The sequence below is a fragment of the Lepidochelys kempii genome, chromosome 1 (genome assembly GCF_965140285.1).
Source record: "Lepidochelys kempii isolate rLepKem1 chromosome 1, rLepKem1.hap1, whole genome shotgun sequence".
Lineage (NCBI taxonomy): Eukaryota > Metazoa > Chordata > Testudines > Cheloniidae > Lepidochelys > Lepidochelys kempii.
In genome coordinates, this window is record NC_136380.1 from 50,321,057 (window position 1) to 50,348,428 (window position 27,372).

A 27,372-nucleotide genomic window follows, 5' to 3' on the forward strand; every position below is an offset into this window, starting at 1 on the left:
AGCAAACTACGCAACTAAAACAGATTCTAGAATAAATATGATAGACGTAACTATTTTAGATGGATAAAACTATATTACTGACCAATCCAAACAATCCCTGCCCCCACTTAATTTAGATAGCCTTGGAGAAACACTTAGATAACTAAGGTAGTGATTTGGGTGGTTGTGTAGATTGCAGCACTTTGAAGATGTGATGTACTGGAAAGTGGGCCAGGTAATATTGGTCTGGTCTAATAAAAGATATTAGCTCATCCACCTTGTCTCTCTCATATCCTGGGACAGACACAGCTACAAGTACACTGCATACAACTAATAACAGTCACATATGAAATTGTGAAGCAGTTCAAAACCACAGGAAAGTACTTAATTCCAAAGATGGTGGGTGCACAAGTATTCTCAGTACTTGGTGCTTCAAGTGGATTTTGTGCTCTTAATTTTTCCAGCACGAAACAAATAAAGTATATAATGCACAGAAAATGGAGATGATTTTTTAAAATAGTGTTACATGGGAATGACTTGAATTTACCCAGAGATGGAAATCAATTGTGAATAATGGTAAGAGATTCCTTGACCACTTTATGGATGAGTGAGAACATTTCCTGATACCGGCAGAGTGCTAGATCCAGGTGGAGCTGCCATCAGTGCTGTGGTAGTGGGGCAGGGCACTGGTTTGCAGGGGGTTTGCAGCTGTGATGCGGAGGCACTGTTTTGGAGCTGCAGCATGTTGTGCAGCGTGCCAGGCTGTGGTGTTGCGACGCCACAGAACTGGGATGTTGTGCCGAAGCGCTGCAATCTGCCACACTGCGGGGCAACGGGGGCTTGGGCATTAGGTGTGTTAGGAGGCACAGTGTTGCACAGCGGTCGGGGGGGGGGGGAGAGGCGATGCCAAGGGGAGTGTCACGGAGTGGCGCTGCAGACCTTGGCCTGCCCGCGCGCTGCAGGAAATGGTGCTGCGTTGCAGAGGGCGGCAGGCAGGCTGGGCGGCGGGAGGCACCGGCCGCAGGCTGGGCTGCGGTGGCTCAGGGCGCTGCGCTCTCGCGGCACTAGGACACTGGCCCGGGCGGGGGCTCACGGTGCTGTGAGATGCCCGGCGGCGGGGGGAGGGGGGCGTGTTCTGCGCTGTGGTGCGGGGTCCCCCTGAGGGAAAGGCCGCGCCCTGGGCACGGAGCGATCTGCCCCTCCCCAGCCTGGGCGGGGCGGTTCCGAGCCCCCGGCGCCTTCGCTCTCCTCCCCGACCCCGCCCTCGCGGCCTGCCTGGGTGCGTTCCGTCCGCTCCGCATGTCGGTTAGGTCTGTCCCGAGGCGGCCTCCGTAGTGGGGCGGCTGTTCTCGGCGGGGCTTGAGGGGAGCGGGAGAGCCGGGGCGGCGCGCGCTTTTCAACTCCGCTCTGCCTGGGCCTCGCAGCGATGAGTCTCTGGGCGGACAAGTACCGGCCCTGCGCCCTCGGTAGGGTGGATTATCACCGCGAGCAGGCGGCCCAGCTCCGCAACCTGGTGAGGGACCCGCCCCTCGGCCCCCCTCACCTCCGGGCCGCGCGGGGGCAGCCCCTGCGACCCTCCTCTGGAAACCCCTCCTCAGGACCGCGGCCCATCTGCTACCCCCTCCCCCGCTGGTACTCTCCCCTCCGCGAGGACCACTGCCTCCCTGCTAGCCCCGTCTCCCTCGGGGACCCCCCTCCGGCCCCCTCCCCAAATCTCTCAGCATGGCACGGGAACCGCCCCCACCCCCTTGGGGCAGCAGGGGGCGCGCTCTTTAAACCAACACATGCCCCGCGGTAGCCGTGTTACGCGTCTCCTGGGGCTGGGCCAGGCGCCTCTGCTTTACTGGTGGGAGGCTGCTGTCCCCTAAGTGCTGGCTTAGAGTCTGGTGCTGTTCCCAGTCACGCACAGCTGCCAACCGAGCAGACTCTGCCCTCCAGTTATTGGTGCTGAGTTCCTGCTTGCTTTGCTTAGGGAGGCGAATAAGGAGATGAAGTTTTGCAAACTCTGTTTGTGCATGTGACTTTGTTTTATTAAAGCAAGGGGTAAGAGCTACAGTTTGTGTTACGTTTCAGAGTAGCAGCCGTGTTAGTCTGTATACGCAAAAAGAACAGGAGGACTTGTGGCACCTTAGAGACTAACCAATTTATTTGAGCATGAGCTTCCCTGAGCTACAGCTCACTTCATTGGAACTGTGTGTTAGGGCTGTCTCAGGTAGCAGGATGTTGACATCAGACTTGCCTGCTCTTCACTACTGTATATTTACTTCTGTTACAATACAAATAACAATAAATGTGTTAGTCTCTAAGGTGCCACAAGTACTCCTCGGTTTTTTTGCTAATACAAAATGAAAAGTGCAATATCTGAATAAAGATAAGTCTGGGAAGAAACTGTGCACTGTAATACAGTCACCCTATTGGAAATGTATATCCCAATATGAAAACTGATAATGAGGAAATCATTTGCGAACAGTCCAAATAGTACTTTCCTGGCTCTCATTATGACCATTTAATCCCTGCCACAAACAATAAACAGAACTCTTTTAATCTTCAGTGTGCTTTACAAACAATTAATTGTAACAGCTGATAGCCAGATTTAAAATGACACCTGTTCTTTGACCCAGGATGGCACCTTGGTGTGGTGTCTTCACAGCAGTGTTAGCTCAAGGTACAACTGAAGTTTTGCCCAACTTTCTTTCTACACACACATTTCTCTAGCTTGAGTTCTAACTGGCTTGTCTGATGTGGGTGGGATGGGATGGGGATGGTGTTTGATGTTCCTGTGCTTTAGTAGTGCAGTGGGGATGAGCAGTGAGTTACAACTCATCAGATGTTTCTCCAATGAAGCTGCTAATACAGTCACCATTTTGCTGATCAGATTGCTCTGGGTGTTTGAATGTTGTTTCACAGTGTCGTCATTCTCAGGCTTGGTCTGCACTTAAGTTACGTCAGCATAGCTACATTGGTCTGAGATAGGGAAAAAATACCCATACCCTGACAAACATAGCTATGCCAACAAAACCTCCAGTTTAGTTATGTTGATGGAAGAGGGGTTTGTCAACATACATAACATTGTTCATGGAGGTGATGTTCCTACACTGACCTACTCCTGTAGGTGTAGGCTGCATCTACAGCACGGGGCTGTGTCGGCATACCTATGCTGACATAGGCTCTGTAGTACTGTAGACATACCCTCACTTGAGTTAGACTAGCAACTCATATGGACTAACTCAAACTAACTTGCAGTGAAGACAAGCCCCAATGTGTAGGGGAAAAAAACATTTCTCTTCTTTAGAATGCACTCCATGCAAAGGTTTGCAAGCATTTTACATGTGTTATTGAATTAAGCCTCACACCATCACTATTACCATTAAGCAGATGGGGGAGGAAAGAAGCACAAAGAGATTTATTAGTATGATTTTCAGAAGTGCAGAGCACCCACATCATCCATTGACATCTACGGAAACTCTTGGTGTCCAGCACTTCTGAAACCATCAGATCATAAATGACTTGGTCAGGGTCACAGGGATTAAGGTCAAAGATGGGAATAAAACCCATGGATACAAAACTGAATGTATGTTCAAGCCCCCAGATGTCCTGAGTATTATCCAGATTGTCTAACTACTAGATTCACTCTTTGCATTCTGTGCTTGGTATATCTAACTAAAACTAACTTTGAAGGTAGATATTAGTGAAATATATTTTTAAAACTGACTACTGGCGCTCTCAGAAACAAAAACTGGTTTTGTCGTTGTAAAGAGACACTCAACTTAAAAATTATGCTTTTGTTTGAATATCTTTATATTACAAGTAATACTCATAGTATATTGTAGCTGAAAGAGAGCAGAGACATAGTTTTCTCTATTAGTTTATTTTGTGGATAATTTTACTGTTTCCCTGTGTCAGTCTGTTTCCCATTTGTGAGAGCTTTTCACTTAGCAACAAGCACGACAGAAACATTTTTTTAAAAAGATGAAAGTGATCGTGTAACCACAAAAATTGGCAGGAGTCTCAGGAGCAAATATAATACCTGAAAGTACTTCAAACTCTTTCTCAAAAAAACCAAAACAAAACATCATTTTTAATTTTCAGAGGCACACAGCATATATGATGGAAGTGTACCTGGAAGAAAGAAATTCAAGGAGCCACTAATTCTGGGTTATATTTTAAACTGAAGTACTGTAGAATTGTATATGAAAAATTATTTAATAGTAATGTTGTAAGCAAAGTCCTCATCTGATGCAGTTTGTTAATTTCCTAACATAGGGGAAACATTACTATAATTAGTTTTATTGTACTGTTTGCAGGTTCAGTGTGGTGACTTCCCTCATCTGTTAGTGTATGGACCATCCGGAGCTGGAAAAAAGACCAGGATAATGTGTTTGTTAAGGGAGCTCTATGGTGCAGGAGTGGAGAAACTGAGAATTGAACATCAGAGCATAACAGTAAGACATTTATCATGTGCATTTTTTAAAGAAAGTAATTGTGTATATATACATCCTCTCTTTTATATACTAACATGCTGAGTATGTATTCCTATAGAGAAGTCCACAATAGCAAAAAGAAAGTCAATAAAATTCAAAAATGTTCATATTTCTTCACCTCGGTAGAAAGTTCAAGCTCACTTGAAAAATTGGTCACTTGAACATTTTCCTCTGACCAAGTGAATTTTAGTTTGTCAGTCTCCCTCACACTTGCACTTTGTGGCCAGGCTGCACCGCAGGGTATGTCCTTAGCATTAAGTACTGAGGACCAGATTCTGAGGTTGATTTCTTTCATGTTCCTTTTATTGGCATTACTTTGAATGTACTCGTGTATTTGAGATCAGAATTGGGCCCAGCGCTTGAATTTTTGCTTCATGTTAACTCAAATTTAAACTAACTTTCAATTGATAGAATTCAGTTCATCTATGTTGTGGCCCTTACTTATAAACCATTAACGTTATCTTTCTCCCATTTATGTTTGTGATAATTTGTTATCTAATCATTCCCATAGTGACAATTTCAATAGGAGAAGAGATTTGTTTCAGTAATTAGCTGCCCCAGGAACAAGGCAGCCACTTGAAATCTATTGTTTAAGATGCTGTGTTATCAATTAAAAGTCCTTATTGGGAAGGGGTTTTAAAGGGTGACTGGATCAGTCTAAGTACTTACTTGGGAAACAGATATTTGATAATAAAGATCTTGTTAATCTAGCAGACAAACGTATAACAAGATCCATTGGCTGGAAATTGAAGCTAGAAAAGTTCAGACTAGAAATAAGGCACAAATGTTTAACAATGAGGGTAATTCATCATGGGAACAACTTACCAATGGTTGTTGTGGATTCTTCACCACTGGCAAATTTTAGATCAAGAGTGAACTCTAGAGCATGTCTTTTAGAAAAACATTCAAACAGGAATTAATTCAGAGACTATGGCCTGTGTTATACAGAAGGTCAGACTAGATGATCACAGTCGTCTTGACTACATAATGAATGTATGAATCAGCAAAATCGTCAGAGGAACACTAAAATTTCATAGTATGGTCAATAGAATTTCTCCCGTTATTACTTTTTAATTCCTTCAGCAGTGGTCTGAATATCATATTTGATATGGTAGGTAGAGCATTATCACTGATTCTAACATCTTATTACAAGGTAGTTTTTCTTTTTCATTGCTGTTACTTAAAGGAAATAATTTAGTAACGATTACACCTATAGTATCCTTGCTTGACTAGTCATTTCCTTCTGTGTTAGAACAGGCATATGACAGTGGAAACAAACTAGTAGAATGTTCTGGGTATTGGTGTGAGGATAGGCGCATCAACTGTACTACTTCCTTGTGACTCAGCTAGAAAAGAGAAACAGATTATGATGTTTATAGGGAAAAAAAACCCCATCTAATTAGTCCTAGAAAAATTTTCTGATAAGTCACTTGAATTGGAGGAGATTCATTGTCACCATAATAGGAAGAAATACACTTAAACACTGTTCTGGACATAGTGAGAACATATCCTGTTAGTGGTAGAAATATACCAGTTTGGATCCAAATTCAGAGGCAACATAAATGTTCTTATAAATTACATCAATAACAGATTTGTAATTACATACTGTGATAAAGGGACTTCCTCCCATGTCCCCACACTTCCCTCCAAAAAATCATTGAGAGGAAACCTTCCTGATGTCTGCAAACTATTTCTCTAAAATGATTGTTTGAAAGAGACAGCACATTATCATGTCCAGAATCTCTATTAATTCTGATAGTAGATCAACTCTTGTAGTAAACAGCCATCGTTATCTTTTTTGAGGTTTAACCACATCCCAATACTCCTGACCTCCACTCACGTGGGGAGAAAGATGTACGAACCTAACCCCAAATCCAGGTCTTTTGCCATAATGCTGCTGTCAGGCTACCAAATCTGCCAATTATAATTCTTCAAATCCAAAAATTGACTTTTTTTAATATTAAAATAAGATGCTTTGAAATCTAACTTTTTTATTTTCTACACAGACACCCTCTAAAAAGAAAATTGAAATTAGCACCATTGCAAGCAATTATCATCTTGAAGTTAACCCAAGGTAAGTTAATAATAAAAAGGATATTTAATTTAGATATTGTACTTGAATGACCACATTTTCAAAAAGCCTTGACTTCTAAGGATTCAACCTCTTACTCAAGCAAGTAGTTTGTTTAAAGAAAAACTTTTGTTTGGAGGTTTAGGCCCTAAATGTGCAGACCAGGTTTTTGAAATACATGATTTTGGATGATGAAAAACTTGGATTTCCTATGTTAATCGAGTAGTTTGCTGTCTTACCAGCAGATTGTGCATACAAATGTGAGTGCTGGGTCTTACAGATAGGTGGATCTGCAAATTCAGAGGTCAAGTTAAGACAATTTTGAAAACATGGCCCTGAATGATTTTTGTTTTGTTTTGTTCCTCCTTTAATAAGAATGCAAAAACTAAAGTTAAAAGTAAGCATGGTATACAAAGTATTTTGTAGTAAAAAAAAAAAAAGCTCAAGTGTGTTTCTGGTCTAAAATACAGAGAATTTTAGTGTTTCTCTGATGATATTGCTGATTCATAGATTCATGATTATATAGTCAGAAGGAGGATTGTGATCATCTAGTCTGAACTCCTGTATAACACAGGCCACAGGACTTCTGATCAAATAAGTTGACTTTCTCCTAATGTTTTAGAAACTACTTGTAGATATACGAATTTAAATATTCTACTCCAAATGCAAATATCCTAAAATGTAGACTACCTATTAAATGTATACAATACCAGTGCCTACTTTAGTGTTTTTTGGTTAGTATCAATGTTGTTTACCATTGTGCTTTATTGATCGGAGCTAAAACCTAACAGTTTGAATAATTAGGTCTTGAATTGGCCATCTGTATCTTTCTATGTGTATGTTACTGAACAAACAGCATATAAATCTGTGTTCTACTAATGTTCATGAATGTCAGTATCAGTACAGCCTATAGAATTCTGATTGAATTATCACTCCATGTTCAGGGAAGTAGTCTGGTACATTTAAGTAATATGGAGCACAGTAAAAGGTCAACAGAGAGAAAATGAACTTAAAGGAAGGGGGTGGAAACATACAGGTATTAAATCTATTATAAACGTTTGTTAAACAAAGCAGTTTTATTTCCTCCAAACTGTTATACAGATTTCATCTGTGACACTCAGGGCATTGCCTGCTGGTTACTTGATAGTTGGCTAGATTGTTGGGCTCAACGGGTAGAGATCAATAGCTCCATGTCTAGATGGCAGCCGGTATCAAGTGGAGTGCCCCAGGGGTCGGTCCTGGGGCCGGTTTTGTTCAATATCTTCATAAATAATCTGGAGGATGGTGTGGATTGCACTCTCAGCAAATTTGCGGATGATACTAAACTAGGAGGAGTGGTAGATACGGTGGCAGGTAGGGATAGGATACAGAGGGACCTAGACAAATTGGAGGATTGGGCCAAAAGAAATCTGATGCGGTTCAACAAGGATAAGTGCAGGGTCCTGCACTTAGGACGGAAGAATCCAATGCACCGCTACAGACTAGGGACTGAATGGCTAGGCAGCAGTTCTGTGGAAAAGGACCTAGGGGTGACAGTGGACGAGAAGCTGGATATGAGTCAACAGTGTGCCCTTGTTGCCAAGAAGGCCAATGGCATTTTGGGATGTATAAGTAGGGGCATAGCGAGCAGATTGAGGGACGTGATCGTTCCCCTCTATTCGACATTGGTGAGGCCTCATCTGGAGTACTGTGTCCAGTTTTGGGCCCCACACTACAAGAAGGATGTGGAAAAATTGGAGAGAGTCCAGCGAAGGGCAACAAAAATGATTAGGGGACTGGAACACATGAGTTATGAGGAGAGGCTGAGGGAACTGGGATTGTTTAGTCTGCAGAAGAGAAGAATGAGGGGGGATTTGATAGCTGCTTTCAACTACCTGAGAGGTGGTTCCAAAGAGGATGGTTCTAGACTATTCTCAGTGGTAGAAGATGACAGGACAAGGAGTAATGGTCTTAAGTTGCATTGGGGAAGGTTTAAGTTGGATATTAGGAAAAACTTTTTCACTAGGAGGGTGGTGAAACACTGTTACCTAGGGAGGTAGTAGAATCTCCTTCCTTAGAAGTTTTTAAGGTCAGGCTTGACAAAGCCCTGGCTGGGATGATTTAATTGGGGATTGGTCCTGCTTTGAGCAGGGGGTTGGACTAGATGACCTCCTGAGGTCCCTTCCAACCCTGATATTCCATGATTCTACCTTCTTATAACAATTTCAGATAAAAAGAAAACAAGCAATGTTGGGGGCTGAGTCGGCGTACTTCAGAAACTTTCAAGCTGACACTAAACCTGTAGTTTCTTTTGAACAAGATCTCCACTTATGAAATCTCTAGCCCTTTCCATGGCCACATGATATGGAGGACTTCATAATGCTGGAATCAGTGTTTGTGTTTAGTGAAAGCCATGTGTACAACTGGCTGATTTAGCATTTTTGCCAAAGACAAAATGACCTTTTAGAAAGCTGAGAAACAAGAAATACTGGATTTATATGCCTAAATTGTTGGTAGGAAGAGATGTTAAAAGCGGATTTCTCATACCATTACATTAAAATCATGCAGGCACAAACATCATTTGTTGCAGTTACTAACTGGTCTCCCTCCCCACATACGTATAAAATGCAAGTCTATGTAGGGTATGAGTTTCAAAATGTTAGGACAATAGCTTGTCAATAGCCACTTAATGTACAGATTAAAGATTAAATGAATTCTAAACTCAGTCCATCTTGTGTTCTTTCTTTCTTTAAAAAGCTACATTTTAGGCTTTTTTTAAAAAAACAAACTGCCTGAGTCGCTACTTAAAAGAATGTACTGTAGATATGGTGTGGGCATTTTTAAAAGAAATAAGTGTTCTAACAAAATCAATTATCTGAACTCTTTGTACAGTGATGCAGGAAACAGTGACCGTGTGGTAATTCAGGAGCTATTGAAGACAGTAGCACAATCCCAACAACTTGAGACAAGTACTCAAAGAGATTTTAAAGGTTAGTAAAACAAGTTAAATGTGGGCCAAAACTTTGGAGGAGAAAAGTTCTGTGACTGTTTTGACCAGGTCTGAAGATGTACTTGAGAAGTAAACATGTCTCTCTTCCACCTTGTATCTTCATCAGTTGCCTCAGACATTTCTCTCTTTATGGCATTGGTTTGTATTTGACAGTGAAGAGTAGTTCTATGATTGTAGCAAAAGATGTTGACGTCGCATAGATGCAGCTCTTGATTTGCTTATTGTTACTGTGAGCTACATATCAGCCTTCCCAAAACTTGGTCACCTTTCATGCTTCTTTGTCAGAGAGTGGTGGCCATTATGGATGTATGTGTGATGGTTGATAGACAGCCCATCAGTAGCAGCCTATTTCGTGTGGCATTGGTAGCAAAGGGAAATGAAGTAGGACTGAGTGTCCTTCATATATATTTGTCACTTTCAGTTTCTTTATGCTGTCCTACTATGTATGAAGTGTTCAGTGCAGAAATACTTCATACGTGGAAGAACTACAGAGAGAAGGTGGCTGCTAATCTGAAAGATATCCATTTTCCTCTTCACTGTTTCCAAATATAAATTGCTACAGCTGCTTTCCTCGCAAAAACCAAGAAACCCCACAACCAGATAAACGCAAAAGGAAAAATGAGACAAACCCAAGAAAGATGAGAGAATAGAGTAGAAATAATGTACTAGTGGTCCTACCTTTGATATGCTATACCATTTTCTTCACCGTTCTCAGGGAAACATTAAATTTGAGCTATTACCAAATTTTACCAGTCTGCTACAATCCAGTAAAATATGCCCACTAACTACTTTGAAACATCTTTGGATAAACATGGAGAGCAATGTGCATGGAAGGGCCTCCTACGTTCAGCACAAGGGGTTTTCTACCTCCCCCACTCATTAAAATTAAAGTATGAGTTTGTAATCAAAGGAGTGTACTGATAAACTATTTGCTTTAATACTTCCTTACACCATAGGTTCTCAGAAAATTCAGCTGCAACCCTTTCTTAAAATTCTTGGGAAAACAAGCTAGCTACTGTATTAGCTATAGTATAAGCAGTACAGTGACTGTCTTGGCCTTCAAACCTAATTTGATTATTTGCATCACAGTAGCACTTACAGTCCCTGTCTTGAAGAGAGCAAAATGTAAATAGGCAAGACTGATGAAGAGTAGGAGGTAAACAGATGTAGAAGATAAAATGGCTTGAGCAAGGTATCTCCTCATCTCAGTGACAGTTGAAGATAGAACCCAGGTCTTCTGAGTCCCAGCCCAGTGGTCCATGGGACCACATTGCACCTTGCTTGCTGTGCGCCTTGCTTCATTATCTTTCTAAAATTACTTTTGTTTACTGTGAAACTCTTCTAATAAAGATAATTTAAACTTTTTTTTTCCCTCTGGCAGTGGTGCTGCTGACAGAAGTTGATAAACTTACTAAAGATGCTCAGCATGCGTTGCGAAGAACCATGGAGAAGTATATGGCCACCTGCAGATTGATCTTGTGTTGCAATTCCGTTTCAAAAATCATTGCACCTATTCAAAGCAGATGTCTGGCAGTGCGAGTGCCTGCTCCCAGTATTGAAGATGTAGGTTTGGAAGCAAAAATGAGCCTCCAGTAGAAACTTAATCAGACAAGTTTTGACTGTGTGTATGTAAAGTATATTACAGAAAATGACCCGTCTCTGTAGTCCAGGACTTGCCTTTGATCAGTATGCACAGTATCCATTGACTGGGCAAACTGGAGCTGCTCCCTTATACCTGGGTGACCTTTGCAAGAAAGCAGTGGCTGTTCTAGAGATGCTTAAGCCTGAAAACGGTCTTTGGGCTTTGAACTGTTTCACTAAAGAGAGACAAGATGGATGAGGTAATATCTTTTCTTGGACCTCATCCACCTTGTCTCTCTAATATCCAGGGACTGACAGCTACAACTACAATACATATGTTAGCTATATCATCATGGTACCTTTTTCCCATCTAGATCTGTCATGTGTTGTCCAGTGTGTGCAAGAAGGAGGGGCTAACTCTTCCTCAGGATCTGGCTCGGAGGCTAGCAGAAAAGTCTGGTAGGAATCTTCGGAAGGCACTGTTTATGTGTGAGGCTTGCAGAGTCCAGCAGTAAGTCACTGGAGAAACTAATGTAGGTTACTCCTTGTAAAAAAAAAACAAAACAAAAAAAAAACCACATTCGCTCTAAGCTTGTTACTAAAATATGAGAGATTACTTGTTGTGCAGGTATCCTTTCACTTCAGATCAGGACATCCCTGAGACAGACTGGGAGATATATCTGAGAGAGACTGCAAATGCTATTGTCAGTCAGCAGACTCCCCAGAGGTAGGTGGAGCTATTTGGTTCTGACTGTAAATTATTAGGGTATCAGAGTACTTCTGAGCGTAAGAAGTGTTTTATATTAAATGTTTTATGGCATTTTAATAGCTTTGTACTGGAATGCCTCTGCTTTGCATCCAAAGGAAATGGGTTTAAAGCCTACGGAGGTGGGTAGATTGGATTTCAGAAACTAATAAAGTTAGCCTCTGTCACAAAATAAATAAGCAGGACACACAGTTATGATGTGATTGTGCTGAATTTATATATTCATTATAAACACAGACCAGGTACCCTGGAGTTCAGTAGCACTAGTCTGAATTTGGAAGCCAGTTCTGGTCTGTTTTGCTCTAAATGATAAAGTGGTAAACAAGCTAAAAGTTATTTACCTCATGAAATTTAAATCATGACTGAGCTTTGTAGCCAAAAGTATATGGAAGTTTTGGGGGAAAGTATTCTGATAATTTGCCCACAGACATATAAGACTTCAAAATTGAGTTAGACAATAAAGTTGTCCTAGTTTCTGGATGTTGTCTCATTTCTTAGTTAAAGTGAAATAAAACACTGTTGCTACTGTGATTGTCTAACATAATTTCTCTGTATTTTCCTTATTCTGTTTTGGATTATTGTGCCAGTGTTTCAAATTGTTCTGACCCTCGCTTGGTCTTATGCTCCATTCAGTTTGTCCTCTGCTTAGTATACGTTAAAATGCCACTACCACCACCAGTCTGAAAACATCTAGTGCTGCCTAATGTTGCTTTGTTTATGAATGTTTTGTCCCTAGTCTCCCTTCAAGTCAATAGATAGTATCATGATGGAGCAAGAAAGCATCTTTACTAGAGCCATTAACACATGCATAAAGTTCTGGAGTGTGCTTTACTTCTTTGGGCTTGTTTTAATTAAGTTGGTGGGTAAAACCCATATTCTACAACTGCAGTGTTGTAGGACAATGACAATATTTCCACTAACTGCAATATATCCTGGAAGACCTGGTAGCTAAAAGATTTTTTGATCATATACCTGTACTACTATTGTGGATTTGATTCTGATATGACATTTTAGATGCAGTCACTGATACAGGGTACTCTCCTTTTTCCCTTTTGTCTCAATGCCTGTGTAAAGTTATTTAGAAGATTTAAACTTGTACATTGCAATAATGAGCCAGTTCTTTTTCTTTCATCAAGCCATTGAGTGGCGTCAAAGCATTGAAACCATATGAATGGTGGAGGCCATATAGCCTGGGGAATCTGGCACTGATCTATTAAATGGCAGTTTCTAGCATACAGATCTGATTTTTCTGCTGCATTGTCTGTAAAGACCCCAAAATATGTACTACTTCAAATCTGTCATCTCTAAGGCAAGTTTTTCTTTAGACATAAGGAACAAGGATTGTCTTTTGTTGCTGAGAGTTCCAGCATATAATTTTTTACTTTTTTACAAAGTAGAAATGTAACACTTCAGTTACCCTGGCAATTAAATCTATCACCAAATGCAATGCGTCCACAAATTTTCGTATCTTAATCTTCTTCAGGATGTCTCTAATTTGGGCTGCATCATCCCCTGAATCACTTTCTGTAGTTTGTACCAAATGAGTGACAGCCAAATGATGATGATTTTTGAACATTATCTTCAGTACTCTGGCTTGCGTAGTAACCTAGCATACATAGTGAAATCCATCAACAGACATATTAATGAACCCATCAGCAAGCACAATAACAAAAACTGGTAACTGGCTCCTTTGTGGCTCCCTTTCAGTTGGATTCATGCAGTTAAAGTTTTTTTTTAAAATAGTATTGACTCACTGGGGATCACAGAAGAAATGAGTTGAATAATGGAATTGTAGATACTTATTTTTGGTTTTGCTGGATCTAGAATAATTTCAATGTGTGTGTGCGTCTGTCCTAGTGAGGCAGCATGGTAGATGTGATTTTTAGTTGCTGAACAGCTCTTTGTAACATTGTACAGTATCAGGTAACAAACTGGCTTGTTCACAGCACTGCTATTTCCAGCTGAAGCTGATGGATGTGGTTGTTCTTTTTCCATAGTACTATGAAACTTCCCTCTTTAGCTGTGAAGAGCAGTAGTGTTGGCACTAGTTCTCTGTTGCTCTGGTGCATTTATGGTCACTGGAAACAGTTGCCCATTTTTTAAATATATAGTGCTGGCAGAAATAGAATTGCACTATTTTGAAGCCCTAATGGGAGGCATGCTCCCTATGATTCTATTTAAACTCAAGTGCCTAGCCTTCTCCCTGCACCTCATTTAACTTGCCTAAATTAATGTATTCCGTTTTATCTGTGTATTTATTTATTTATTTTTAAAAATTCACATCAATAAGTTGTTGGAATATAGAGACCAAAGGATAACTTCCTCCAAGCCCTCCCTCAAATCTTCGGCGAAGAATCCTTTTATTTTTGTAGGTGTAATTTTTAAGGAAGAAAGCTCTTGTGTTGTCACTAAGAGTCTGACTCATAAGTTAGATATCGACAGTAATTGGAATGGAGTCACAACTATATTTTAAAAAAAACCAACAAAAAACAATTCACAAGGCTGAGAACACACATAAGTGACATAACGGTAAAAATAACAGATGCCAAGGCACAGTAACTGCTGTAAGATCAAATTGTCCCTAATAAATTTTCTTTGTAAAGGACAAGCTTATTCTGTTATTTCCTCTACCTATTCACATTCCTCTTTGCAAATTACCTTCCTTTTGTAATGTAGATTTTTTTTTCTGTGATCTGTGTCATTGCTGTATGATCTAGAGATGGGGAAAAAACAGTAATCACCTACAGTAAGTGCTAGCATTTCTGGGTATCAGACTTCAGATAAGATGAGACAAAGTGGCTATCAAGAGACAGTTATTGCCAGAGGTGAATTTGGTGGGAATTTATCACTGGCGATTCTTCAGTTATGTGGGCAAGATGACTGAAAGGTGTAAACCAGCAACATAAAAATGAATCCTGATTTCTAATCATTTTGTGGCAACTTCTCATTGAACTTGGACAAAAGTCACACTAAGAGTTAAAAAAAAAAAAAAAAAAAGTGGGGGGGGGGCGCCAAGAACAGCTTGTTCTGGAGCCTTGTATCTTCCAGATTCATCCTGAGCATATCATAACTACTGTCCAAAACTTTTTTATTAACCCCCTCCCCACTTCTGAGTTATGTAACATGCATATTGAGACTGACTTTACATCGTGGGAGTACTGCAGGTTGATTAATATTAGAGGAAGGCTTCAGGCTAAGGGAACTTAATTATGCTTGGCAGTCCATGTCTGGGATTTCAATAACATTGTCTAATAACAGAGCAAATGTTTTTTAGAAATATAAAATAGGCTTTGTGGACATTATTGTAACACTTCATGATTTCATTCCAACAGGTTACTTGAAGTTCGTGGACGGCTTTATGAACTCTTAACCCACTGCATTCCTCCTGAGATAATAATGAAGGTAATTTAATTCGTCAGCACTTACTTTGTTCACCTCAACCAGAGCTAGGAGAATCCAAACTTGGGGCAAAAGGATTAAAATGACATTTTTTAAAAACAGTTTTCAGGATCTTCAAAGGGACAGCTCAAGTGCTTAAAGTTAAGCATGTGCACAAGTGTTTGCAAGATCAGGGCACAAGATTGTATGCTCCTGAGGGCAGGAAATTTTGTTTTCTTCTTTGTTTTGGAAAATATCTAGCACAAGGCATGGTTCAACTGTAATCTAAATAATTCAACATTAACAATAAGGTCCAGCTTTTACAAGACACAGATCAGATTGTCTGTGAGCCAGAAGTCTTTGCTACTCTATCTAGTTCAAATCCGTTTATTTAACAAATGTTTTTAGTTAATATCTGTGTGCCAAAGCCAGTGACAGCTTGATTGCCTTTGTTAGATTGAATTATCCAAGTTTTGGGGACTGGATAAGTGGGTTTAAAGCTGACTAATTTGGAATGCTAAGAGTGTCTACTTAGTTTACTAGATAATCTGCATTTTGCTCAACTGAACACAACAAAAAATACAGGACTCTTCTACTCTACCTGATAATTGCATGCTAGAAGGCATCCCCATGTTTTTTGAATTGCTGGTGGCTGATATGCTATTGATTATGGGGTGTTATTGGGGAAGCTCCATAATTCATAGTGTTCTTGCCACAGCATTTTAGAGGTGGCAGCCACCTGCTCGCAAAAAAGATTGAGGAACACCTACAGGGTCAGCACTGAAACACCTGGACTTGCCCTGGAGGATAGCGTCCCAGCCTGTACGGTACATGGATGGTTGCCTGAAATAGCAAAGGTGCAAGACTGAAATGGGAGACAAGGTGCATTATTTATTGGGAAAAAGGGAGGTAATATCTTATTAAAACAAGATCATTCTTTGAGTACCAACGGTATGCTCAGAGCTGAGAAAACATAGTGGAAGACATAGTCCCTGCATCCGAAGAGCTTGCAGTCTAAAATAGAGGCAGACATTACATCTAAACAGATGTGATACACAGGTTGGGAGTCAACTTCAAGAGTCAGTGCTTTTTTGTAAGTGTAAATGGTATCGAAAGGCCTCATGAAGGAAGTGTGACATTTTAAGAAAGGGACAGTGATTCAAGCATAGAAGTTGCTATGGGAGATGGAAACAAATGGAACAACCAGGCAGGAGGTGTGGAGTGTAGTCAGCATGAAAGGATACTGGAGGAAATGAGGGCAGAGTTGAGATTAAAGATAATATTGGGAAAATGTAACAACAGCATTAACCTCTATTTATATTGACAAAACACAGCTCTGATTAAATTATGGTAAAATCCTTGACATGTCAACTGACTCGTGTTCCTGACACATTCTGTTCAGTTATGCTTTTCCTTGTCCTTTTTGCTCTATTGTGGGTTGATGCCATTGAGAGCTTCAGTTGTCTTGCTGTGCAAGTGCTCTCTGTCTTAAAGATAAATTCAAATACTTGTTACTAACATGTTTGAAGACACCAATATTTGGCAGTGTCCTTAAGTGCTTAACTAACTTAAACTCTTTGTATGCAGTCCACTTGTAGCCGTGTTGGTGCTCACTGACCTTGTCTCTTACACTTTTTATTGCATTAGAGCTGCTTCTGCAATAGCTTTATCCCCTTCTTCCTCAAATATAAAATTTTAATATTAAGACCTTTGTCATTTTTGAGGTGAAGTATTGCAGTAGTCTCTCTCATGGATTTGTTTTTTTAAAATAAGTCATTCTGTTGGGATGAGCTTATTTACATCCATTCCTGATTAATGCTATTGAGATTCACTTCCCTTGTCAAATGAAGAATCCTCAAGGCTATACACTTACTTGCAGTTTGCAATGACATTAGTAGGGGTTGTGCACAGTCAGTTTATTAATCTATTGTTGTTAGTGAGGCAGAAATTGTTCAGTTGCACCATTGTGTCACCTGATTTTACAGGATGAGGAATTTATCCTGAGAGAGAAGTTTCTGAAAAGACAATGTTCCACAAGTGTTTATGGAATTCAAAGTTAGTTCTATTGGATAAATGATGTGATAGCTCTTGAAAACTTCTGCTCTGCTGGATCACTGAGTGAGTTCAAAATCATGATGTTACTTGCTCAGCTATTTCTGGGAAAATGATGGTGTTGAATAGCATAGCCAATTGATTTTGGTTACAGTTGTGGTTCAGTATTAAAAATGTTCAAGATCAAACAACCAGGCTCAGGCAATTTATTACCTACAAACAAAACAGTATGATACAGGAAAGAAAGTTAATACACCACCAGTTCTTCCGGGACTTCTCTTCTCGCAGCATGTTCAGTTCAGCTTACAAGGAGAGATAGCTCAGTGGTTTGAGCATTGGCCTGCTAAACCCAGGGTTGAGAGTTCAATCCTTGAGGGGGCTATTTAGGGATCTGGGTCAAAAATTGGGGATTGGTCCTGCTTTGAGCAGGGGGTTGGACTAGATGACCTCCTGAGATCCCTTCCAACCCTGATATTCTATGATTCTAAGGCATGTTCCCAAAATACACCACTTTACTACCTCTATTTATAATGGGGCTATTCACCAGCTAAAACCCTCTAACATCATCTAAGACTCTACCCATCAGTTTCAACTTGTTTTCTGGTACCACGGCATACCCCTTATTCTTTTTGTTTTGGATACAGCATTTTAGGTACTAATAGGCATGAAGGCACCTCCTGAGCTTGTACCTACGGCAGAGCACTAATGTATCTTGTCTTTGATAGGTTTCCTATTTTCTAATGCCAAAGCTGACTGAATTTAGCTTTGCAAGGTATTGTAGGGTACTTGATTTGCGTGAACAGAATTGTGGGGAGAGCATAATACATTCAGATAACATAATTTCCCAATACCTGCACATATACCATGTGTAATACTAGTGAATATAGTATATGCTATGCCTAACAATAGTATCTGTCATGCTACCCTGTTTTTGAAATATTTCATCCTTTTAAAAACTGCCATATTTTTCTCTTCTAGGGCCTTTTGTTGGAACTTCTAAATAATTGTGATGGGCAACTAAAAGGAGAGGTTGCACAGATGGCAGCCTTCTATGAGCACCGACTGCAACTGGGCAGCAAAGTCATTTATCATCTGGAAGCATTTGTGGCAAAGTTTATGGCACTTTATAAGAAGTTTATGGAGGATGGACTAGAAGACATGATGTTCTAAGACATCACTGAACTTAAATAGTATAAAATATGTCACAACAGTGACAGTTCTGCTAATAACATAGTCTACTCCTATGAGACTTATGTTGTACAAGCTGTAGTCAAAGTCAATAAACTCTCATTTACTTCATTGCATTATGATCATTGCATTTGGTAATAATAGCCAAATAAGAGCAGAACTTTGTTTATCCTGAACACTTACGTCTTCAAGGCAGCCCAGTCATCTTTAACTAACTAGAAAGCATGTAAGCTTTCCAGAAAGACAGTTATAGACTTTAGTTATATCTGGCAAGGTCACATTCTAAGCTCAGCAGTGTTAAGTCTAGCCAGTACCTGGCTTACAGAGAGTAACCCATGTGCTCCATGAAATGAAATTGATTTTTCCAATGTCTAATGATTGTGCATCTATGCACTCTCTAAGAAGACCCGCGAAGAACTGTTCTACTCTGAAAATGTACTGTAAAAAGGCTTTGAGGGGATCCCATGTATGCTGTCCCTTAATAGCTCCCATATGTAGTTTTTGTCAGTTTATAAGTGGCTTTTCTAACTGTCACACCTGCAAAACTTATCCTAGGATCTGAAAATCCAGTTGGATTCTTTCCTTGTGTAATAAAGATGGTGGTGGTTAAACTATGATTCCATTGGGATTGCAGAAATGTAACTGGGAGCATAACTTGGCCTGCAACATCTCTTTTGTTGGTGATATATGAGCCGGAGCTGAAACCAATTAAAGGATTCATTTTTTATTGCAGTTGGCTTTACATAAGGATGTATGTGAAAAGGCAAGAACCCAGCTAGACTTTCAGGTCCCACACCAAGTTTACAGGGCTGGAAAATTTGATGACGACAGTCAGTGGGAGACAAACAAAAAATCCCACAATGCCATTTCTTCAGTTCTTTTTCAGAGTAGAGGCGTGCTTTAAAATGAGTTCTTGCCACTTGTGTTCACTGAAGAACCAATGACAGTTTTGCATAAGAGAGATTTGCTCCAGTGTCCTGGCCAATTCCAACTCCAACTACCAGAGGAATTTTAGGTAGACAGAATATAGTTGCTGAAGTTGTTCTTCCTCTTCTGAAAGTTTCTGGCACAGAATATCTTTTGCATTTTACTTGAAAGCAGCTGCATTGAAATGGTGGATGAATAATCACAGAAATGTGGATCTGGAGGGGACCTCAAGAGGTTATCAATCCCAGCCCTCTGCTGAAGCAGGACCAAGTAAACCTAGACCATCCATGACAGGTATTTATCCAACGTGTTAAAAACCTCCAATGATGGGGATTCTACACCCTCCCTTGGAAGCCTATTCCTGAGCTTAATTACCCTTATAGTTAGAAAGTTTTTCCTAATATCTAACCTAAATCTCCCTTGCTGCAGATTAAGCCCATTACTTTTTGTCCTACCTTTAGCTGATATGGACAACAGTTGATCACAATCCTCTATAACAGCCCTTAAAATGTGAAGACTTTTCAGGTGCCCCCTCAATCTTCTTTTCTCAAGATGAAATTTGCCCAGCTTTTTAACCTGTCCTCACAGGTGAGGTTTTCATAACTGTTTATCATTTTTATATATGCTCTCCTCTGGACACTCCAGTTTGTCCACATCTGTCCTAAAGTGTGACACCTAGCACTGGACACAATACTCCAGCTGAGGTCTTAGCAGTGCCGAGTAGAGTGGGACAATTACCTCCTTTGTCTTACATGCAACACTCTGTTAATACACCTCAGCATTATGTTGTCATAGTGCAAGGTGTTTCATTTCTTGTAGGACGACTACAGTAGATGCTGAGCCATCATTTTATCATTGTTGTCAATACTGAATTGGATTAATCCACCAGAGTAGATACTGTGAAAATGAACATTTCAACTGTTTTCTACTCCAGGGACAAATAGAGCATGATGAAAACAGTATGATAATTAATATTCGTTCTAATACCTCATGGCTTTTTCAGAAATCAGTCAGTTTCATTGTGCATGTTTAAATCCAAAACCCCCTTTAACTTCTGCACAGAACAGGGGGTAGAACATCAGATTTAATCTGCATTATTGTATTCAAAATTGAAATTAATCACATATTGGATCAGTCCAGCTCTGCATCTAGGCTCTAGTAGTGGATGTTGTAGTGCTTCAGAGAAAGGTGCAGCAAACTCACCACTGTAGGCAGTTATGGAATAACATACTCTCAGGAAATCTTCAAATCCTCCTACCCCAAAATCATGTCACTCTAAGCTAAGAAGGGTTTTTGGTCTCATGGTTATTTGCAGTATTTGGTTCTTCATAGACTCTTAACTGCCACTTCATTCCCCAGTAGCAACAGCTGCCAAGACAGGACGGTAAAACAACAGCAAAGTTATATCACCACCTTTCATCCATCTCTTGCCAGAAAACTATAGTTTACCTTATCAGATGCCAAGTTGGCCACAGGAAGCCAGGCATTCCTGGCCTCCATGCTCACTACTGCTGCACATCTCTGCAAATGCCTAATTGATATAAAGAGTTGGCTGGTTGCAAATACAGCAGTGGAGCTGCAAAGCAACACAGGATGGTATGAGTCTATTGCCCTCATGCACTAGATGCCACTGGCTCCTCGTTGAATACCACATCAAATCCCAGGTTCTAGTCTTAATGTTCAAGGCTCGCAAGAGGCTGGGCCCAGGTTGCATCTGGACCTGCCTGTCCCTGACCAGTGTTGCTCAACAGGTTGTGCTCCTCAGAAACAATGGCATTGTTAAAAAAGGTGATCACACAGTTGGGAGCTGCTTCCTGGTTGGGTTTGATGCCCATATCATGCTCCTCAGTCCATAAATAACACAGCTGCTAAGGTATCTTCCTGGGATAGTGCTCTGACCATATCGTACCCCCACCATATGGTACCCCCACCTCTACTGGCTCCTTTGTTTTCCACCACATCAAGTTCAAGCTTCATGACCTCCTTTTCAAGGTCCTTCACAGCTCTGCCCCTTCCACTTATCTGTTCCTCTCTCTTATTGTAACAAACCTTCTGATCTGTTGATTATACCAGCCATCAGCTGCTTTTTTGTTCACATCTTCTATCACCATTTTTAAACTGATTCACAAGGCCACTACCCTCTCCTTCAAATCTATCTGCAAGAGCTCCTTGTTCAGGTGTCTACAAGAACGTAGGCAATTGGTGGCTACCTGGTGGCAGGTTGGGGCAAAAAAAAAACCCCACTTCCTGAGACTGACTCAGCTGTAATGAGGTTAGGATTCTTAGTATCACTTTTTCTGCTGAAAACCATGCTGGACATGGAACTGAAGTGAATCTGTGTAGGCTGTACCCTATAGCTGCCTACCACCACATATGCATATTGGTGTATGACTCAAATTTTGTAACTTTGTTTGCAAGTGGTAGGCCTGTCTTAGACGCTGTTGCAGTCTGCGCATGTTCAACTGGCCTGAGCAATTGTGGGTGTTAAGCCTGCCCTGCATTGGCCTCTTCTACCAGGATGGACTAAGTGGGCAATGGGCAATGGAGTTTTTTTTAATGCCCTGCCTCTAGGTGATATCACTTCCTTCAACTTACCTGGCCTCTGAGACCATGTGGGATTCCATACTGAGACATACTTGGGCAGGAAAGTCTTTTTTGCTGCAGTGGGCCCTTGGAAATACTCCACACCTCCCTCTCCCTACTGGAGAATGAGAACTTGGAGGTTTTTTATTTGGAAGGGTCATTATGGCCACTGTTGTCCCTTATTGTTATGATATTTCAATTAGTTTTGTTATGCTGGACAATGCCCCAAGAATGATGGTGAGGAAGGGGGTTACGGGGGATTTAATTGTCATCTTAGTTTTTATCTTGTAAACTGCAACTTTAGGCTCTTATGGGTCATTGACTGCAATAATTTTGTGCAGCACTAATTGTTAGTGCAGGCAAAAAACTGTTAAGCACAAAGGATTAAAGATTGCTGAAGCATACTGGAGCGCTATCCAACAAGATGAATTACACCAATTACTTTATGTCAATGAACTGTAATAATCTTGAATTTCCTGTGCTGGAAAGAATTTGTGATAATGAATTCTTCTCTTATCCACCTGGCCTTCTAACCTATAGTAATTAGGCTGCTTCTTTTATAAAGAAGAGGACGTATCTCACATCAGTCTTGGTCAAATTATTTATTTAATAAACTACATTTTAAAATCAAACTCTTTCAGCCGATTAGTGTCCTGTATTATAGAATCGTAGGATTGGAAGGGATCTTGAGAGGTCATCTAGTCCAGTCCCCTGCACTCAAGGCAGAACTAAGTATTATCTAGACCGTCTGACAGGTGTTTGTCCAACCTGCTCTTAAAAGTCTCCAATGACAGTGATTCCACAACCTTCCTAGGCAATTTATTCCAATGCTTTATTACCCTGACAGTTAAGAAGTTTTTCCTAATGTCCAACCTGAATCTCCCTTGCTGCAATTTAAGCCCATTGCTTCTTGTCCTATCCGCAGATGTTAACAAGACTAATGTATCTCCTTCCTCCTTGTAACAACATTTTATTCACCGTTATGTCTCTCTTCCCCCCCCCCCAGCCCCCTCAGTCTTCTGTTCTGCAGACTAAACAAACCCATTTTTTTCAATCTTCCCTCATGTTTTCTAGACCTTCCATCATTTTGTTGCTCTTCTCTGGCCCTTCTCCAATTTGTCCACATCTTTCCTGAAATGTGGCACCCAGAACTGGACACAATACTCCAGTTCAGGTCAGCGCAGAGTAGAGCAGAAGAATTACATCTTGTATCTTGCTTACAACACTCTTGCTAATATATCCCAGAATGATGTTTCCTTTTTTTTCAATTGTGTTACACTGTTGACTCATGTTTAGCTTGTGATCCGTTATGACTCCCCAGATCCCTTTCTGCAGTACTCCTTCCTAGACAGTCATTTCCCATTTTGTGTGTGTGCAACTGATTGTTCCTTGCTAAGTGGAGTACTTTGCATTTGTCCTTATTAAATTTCATCCTATTTACTTCAGACCATTTCTCCGGTTTGTCCGGGTCATTTTGAATTTTAATTAGGGCTGTCAATTGTAGTTAACTCATGTGATTAACTAAAAAACATTAATTGTGATTAATCGCACTGTTAAACAATAGAATATCAACTGAAATTTATTAAATATTGTTTGAATTTTTTCTACGTTTTCAAATATATTCATTTCAATTACAACACAATACGAAGTGTACAGTGGTCACTTTATATTATTTTTTATTACAAATACTTGTATTGTAAAAATGACAAACAAGAAACAGTATTTTTCAGTTCACCTCATACAAGTACTGTAGTGCAATCTCTTTATCATGAAAGTGCAACTTACAATGTTTTCTCACCTCAGGAATAATATTAAAAGAATACAGTTAGCACAGATCAGCCATATACTTCCCCTTCCTCCAAATTATTGCAGTCAATGACCCATAACAGCCTAAAGTTGCAGTTCACAAGATAAAAACTAAGTGACAATTAAATCCCCCGTATCCCTCTTCCTCACCATCATTCTTGGGGCATTGTCCAGCATAACAAAACTAATTGAAATATCATAACAATAAGGGGCAACAATGCAGTTCACAAGATAAAAACTAAGATGACAATTAAATGTCAAATTCTAAACATTTCACTATTGATCTTTGAATATTTTGTTAATGTGGGTAGAAAGAAATAAATGTATTAGCAAGCAATAAGGAATTAACTTTCCACTATTGGGTATGTCCCATAGGATTATCAGCAATATTTTGTACATATTTACCAATGTAATATATGATAATTTGGTCATACATCTCCAAAAAGACTAAGATCAAGGAGGCTTGCCATTTACTTCAACGGGGCTTGGAAATCATGCAGAGAGTTTTCTGTGGTTAAATTGAAAGGATTTTCTCTCAAAATTAGCCAGGTCACTCAGGGCCCTAAGCCAATCAGCATTTTTTTTTAAGCACTTTGCTTTCCACGGCTGAAGAATTAGTCTATTTGCAATTAAGAAGGCCTTTGTCAGATTTGCTTGTACCACATTTACATGCAGTGTATATGTTGAACTCCTAAAGAGTGATCAGGAATAGCTGCATGTTTTTAATGTGGTGAGAGACAAATGGGATGATGTAGATACAGGATGCTGTATCATGTAAACGACTTTATTTACAGGAAGGTACGCTCTTAGGCTTGAGACTTTAAAGTGCTCCCAATGCTCACTGAATGCAATGGAAGTTTAGGGTGCCCAGCATCTTGCAGGATCAAGCCCCTGAAGAGGACACAAGGGAGGGGATGCAAAGCTGTAACAAGTGTTGTAGTTGTGCTGGTCCATAAGACGTAGGAAAACATTTTCAAAACTTTCAAGTAGAGCCTTGTGTGGGATTATTCTTTAATCCTGCTCCCACCCGCTCCTGCTATTATGGCAGCAGATCCTGTGGGATCCCCAGCTTGCTGCAGGGCTCTACTTCCAAGTTCCTTGTTCAAAAGCACTGAGTACCACTGTTTCTCTGTATCCTCTTTTTCCAACCACTGTGGTGTGGTAAGCGTTTCCTACCACAACCAACTAAATCCTGTATCGCTGAGCTATTCTTGTCAAAGTCATCGTTCCAGTCACACTGGTGAGGTCCATCAGACTCACTCTTAGGTCTGGTAGGCAGGTACCAATGCATCTATAGTTGCCTACATTGACAAAAGGGAGCCATTTGCAGCTCAGAGAAGTGTCTCCATTCATAGAATAACAGAGTTGGAAGGGACCTCTGGAGGCCATCTAGTCCAACCCCCTGCCCAGAGCAGGGCCAATCCCAACTAAATCATCCCAGCCTGGGCTTTGTCAAGCCCTTTGTCAAGCCATTCTTCCTCACCAGGGGAACTTCTGCCCCTGAGACATTAGAAAGAAGCTTAATCAGCTGTAAGTGTCTCTGTTCCTCTTTTTAATAGCTGTAAGCACTTAGGCCTGGATCACCACAGGGACCTGGGTTTTGCAACACACAGTGTTGTGCCATCTGATTTTCAGGTGCCTAGAAAAATCACTGGAACAATTTGTGTCACAAAGCCTGAGTTACACTCCCTATACAACAAATGGGGAGAGCTAGGTGCCTAGGAATGCAGTCCACAGAAGCCAGCATGCTAGGTGGGGAGCCACCTAAGTTGGCCACTGAGAGATGCTAATGACAGGGGTGAGTGCTAAGTCTCACCCCTCTCAGGTAGGTGCCTGTCTCTGCTAGCAAGCCACAACTGGGAACCTGTCTCCTGGTGTCAGGTGGCTTAGGGACCTAAGACATTTCTTATGAGAATGAGTTAGGCTCTGCCTCACTCCTTGCTGAATAGCCAGAGGAGGTGATACCCACCTGATAACTTTTATCCCAGGGTTTCACAGGCTCATCCAGGCTGTGGAAGACCTTGGTTCAATTCCCCCCTCTGCCTGACTGGGGAAAAACAGATTTGAACAGGACATCTCCCACCAGTGAGGAGCATAGAGCCTGCTCTAACCACAGAGCTATGGGCTTATCTGATGTAAGGCTCCCTCAATCTCTCCTCTTGAAGCTGTTCCAGTTTGAATAAATAATTAAAGAGCAATTGGAATCAATGTAGTGGATCCTAGGTCTTCCACCTCCCAGGTTAGGGCCCCAACCACCAGACTATAGGGTCATTCTCTCTCACTCTCTGGCTCAGTAACAACTCACAGTAGCATCTAAAACTAGCCTAATTCAATTAATTTTATTATATTTGTTACCTTTGCTATGTTATTCACAATGTTCCCACTGTGATTATAATTGCTCTGATACTAGTTCCTGGCATTAGTATTGAAGTCTTACTACATATGCTGTGCTCTGTTGAGGGTCATTTCAAACTGTCTCTGTGCTACCCGATTCTAGTGACTAGCTAGCTGCGGAAGAGCATGAACCCCAGCTGCTTTACAACTGAATTTTAAATGTTTTAATTGATTGTCAGTAAATGGGGGAGGGGAGCAAGAACAGATGGTTTCATGGAGAGCAAGCACCAAACAGGAGGGAAGAAACAGAAGCGGGGATAGAACATGTTGATGGGAGGGACAGTCACAGGCCAATTCACTGTAATTAGTGGGAGGCTCCAGCTCAGAAAGGCTGGGAACCACTGCTTTGTAGCTATTTCTGAAGTTCATCGGGCTGCTGTTCACTGTGCATTTCAAGCTGGTTTCTGTTTTGCTGAGAAAGGTCACATGCCACTGTGCAATAAAAGCCATTTTCAATTAGCGTTGTACCAAAGTTGTCTGGAGCTCTCTTGATCCAGCTGGGAAAAATGTAGGAAAAAACAAAACAAAACAAAATTGCTTCTCATGAACATTTCGCTTCTTGCTAGTGATATCAGACAGCCCTGGAGTAAAAGACAGTTACTTTTTCCATAATTGGTGTTCTTCAAGATGTGGTGCTCATGTCCATTCCATATTAGGTGTGTGTGCTCGCCACATGAACTGGTGCCGGAAGTTTTTCCCTCAGCAGTATCCATAGGGGACCGGCTCTAGCACCCCCTGGAGAGGAGCCCTCATGGCACGGTGTAAGGGGCACCGCCAGCTCCCCCCACCATCAGTTCCCTCTTGCTGGAAACTCCTACAGTGGGGAAGGAGGGCGCATTGAGGAATAAACATGAGCATCACATCTCGAAGAACACCAGTTACGGAAAAGGTAACTGTCTTTTCTTCTTCAAGTGCTTGCTCATGTCCATTCTATATTAGGCGACTCCAAAACAGTACCCCTGGAGGTGGATAGGAGTTCACATACGTGTAGATTGCAACACAGCTCTGCTGAACTCAGTGTCGTCCCTGGCTTGCTGAGTGATGGCATAATGAGTGGTAAACGTGTGGACAGAGGACCACGTTGCGGCTCTACAGCTATCCTGGATAGGGATGTGTGCCAGGAAGGCCACCAAAGACCCCTGCGATTTCAAGTGGGCTCTGACAATCGGCAGCAGCA

General features: G+C 41.0%; 1 protein-coding gene across 3 annotated transcripts; it reads left to right on the plus strand.

Annotated features, from left to right (window-relative positions):
- Window positions 1-1,112: 1,112 nt before the first annotated feature.
- Window positions 1,113-20,036, plus strand: RFC3 (replication factor C subunit 3). 3 transcript variants are annotated; one of them, XM_073341759.2, is made up of 9 exons: window positions 1,113-1,258; window positions 4,284-4,421; window positions 6,467-6,534; window positions 9,403-9,500; window positions 10,902-11,083; window positions 11,476-11,612; window positions 11,730-11,828; window positions 15,200-15,269; window positions 18,276-20,036. In XM_073341759.2, exons 2-9 carry the CDS (start codon window positions 4,353-4,355, stop codon window positions 18,465-18,467), a joined length of 915 nt encoding a protein of 304 aa, XP_073197860.1. In that variant the 5' UTR covers window positions 1,113-1,258; window positions 4,284-4,352; the 3' UTR covers window positions 18,468-20,036. The 3 variants fall into 3 exon arrangements, with proteins under 3 accessions (XP_073197860.1, XP_073197841.1, XP_073197851.1); XM_073341740.1 differs by lacking the exon at window positions 1,113-1,258 and adding an exon at window positions 1,272-1,492; XM_073341750.1 differs by lacking the exon at window positions 1,113-1,258 and adding an exon at window positions 1,273-1,445.
- The last annotated feature ends 7,336 nt before the right edge of the window (window positions 20,037-27,372 follow it).

Excerpts from the sequence above, each read along its gene's own strand:
- RFC3 (XM_073341740.1), top strand. The coding sequence starts at position 1,406 with ATGAGTCTCTGGGCGGACAAGTACCGGCCCTGCGCCCTCGGTAGGGTG. Across the intron at positions 4,422-6,466 it reads TTGAACATCAGAGCATAACA|ACACCCTCTAAAAAGAAAAT; the intron begins GTAAGACATTTA and ends TTTTCTACACAG. Across the intron at positions 11,084-11,475 it reads CTGCTCCCAGTATTGAAGAT|ATCTGTCATGTGTTGTCCAG; the intron begins GTAGGTTTGGAA and ends TTTCCCATCTAG.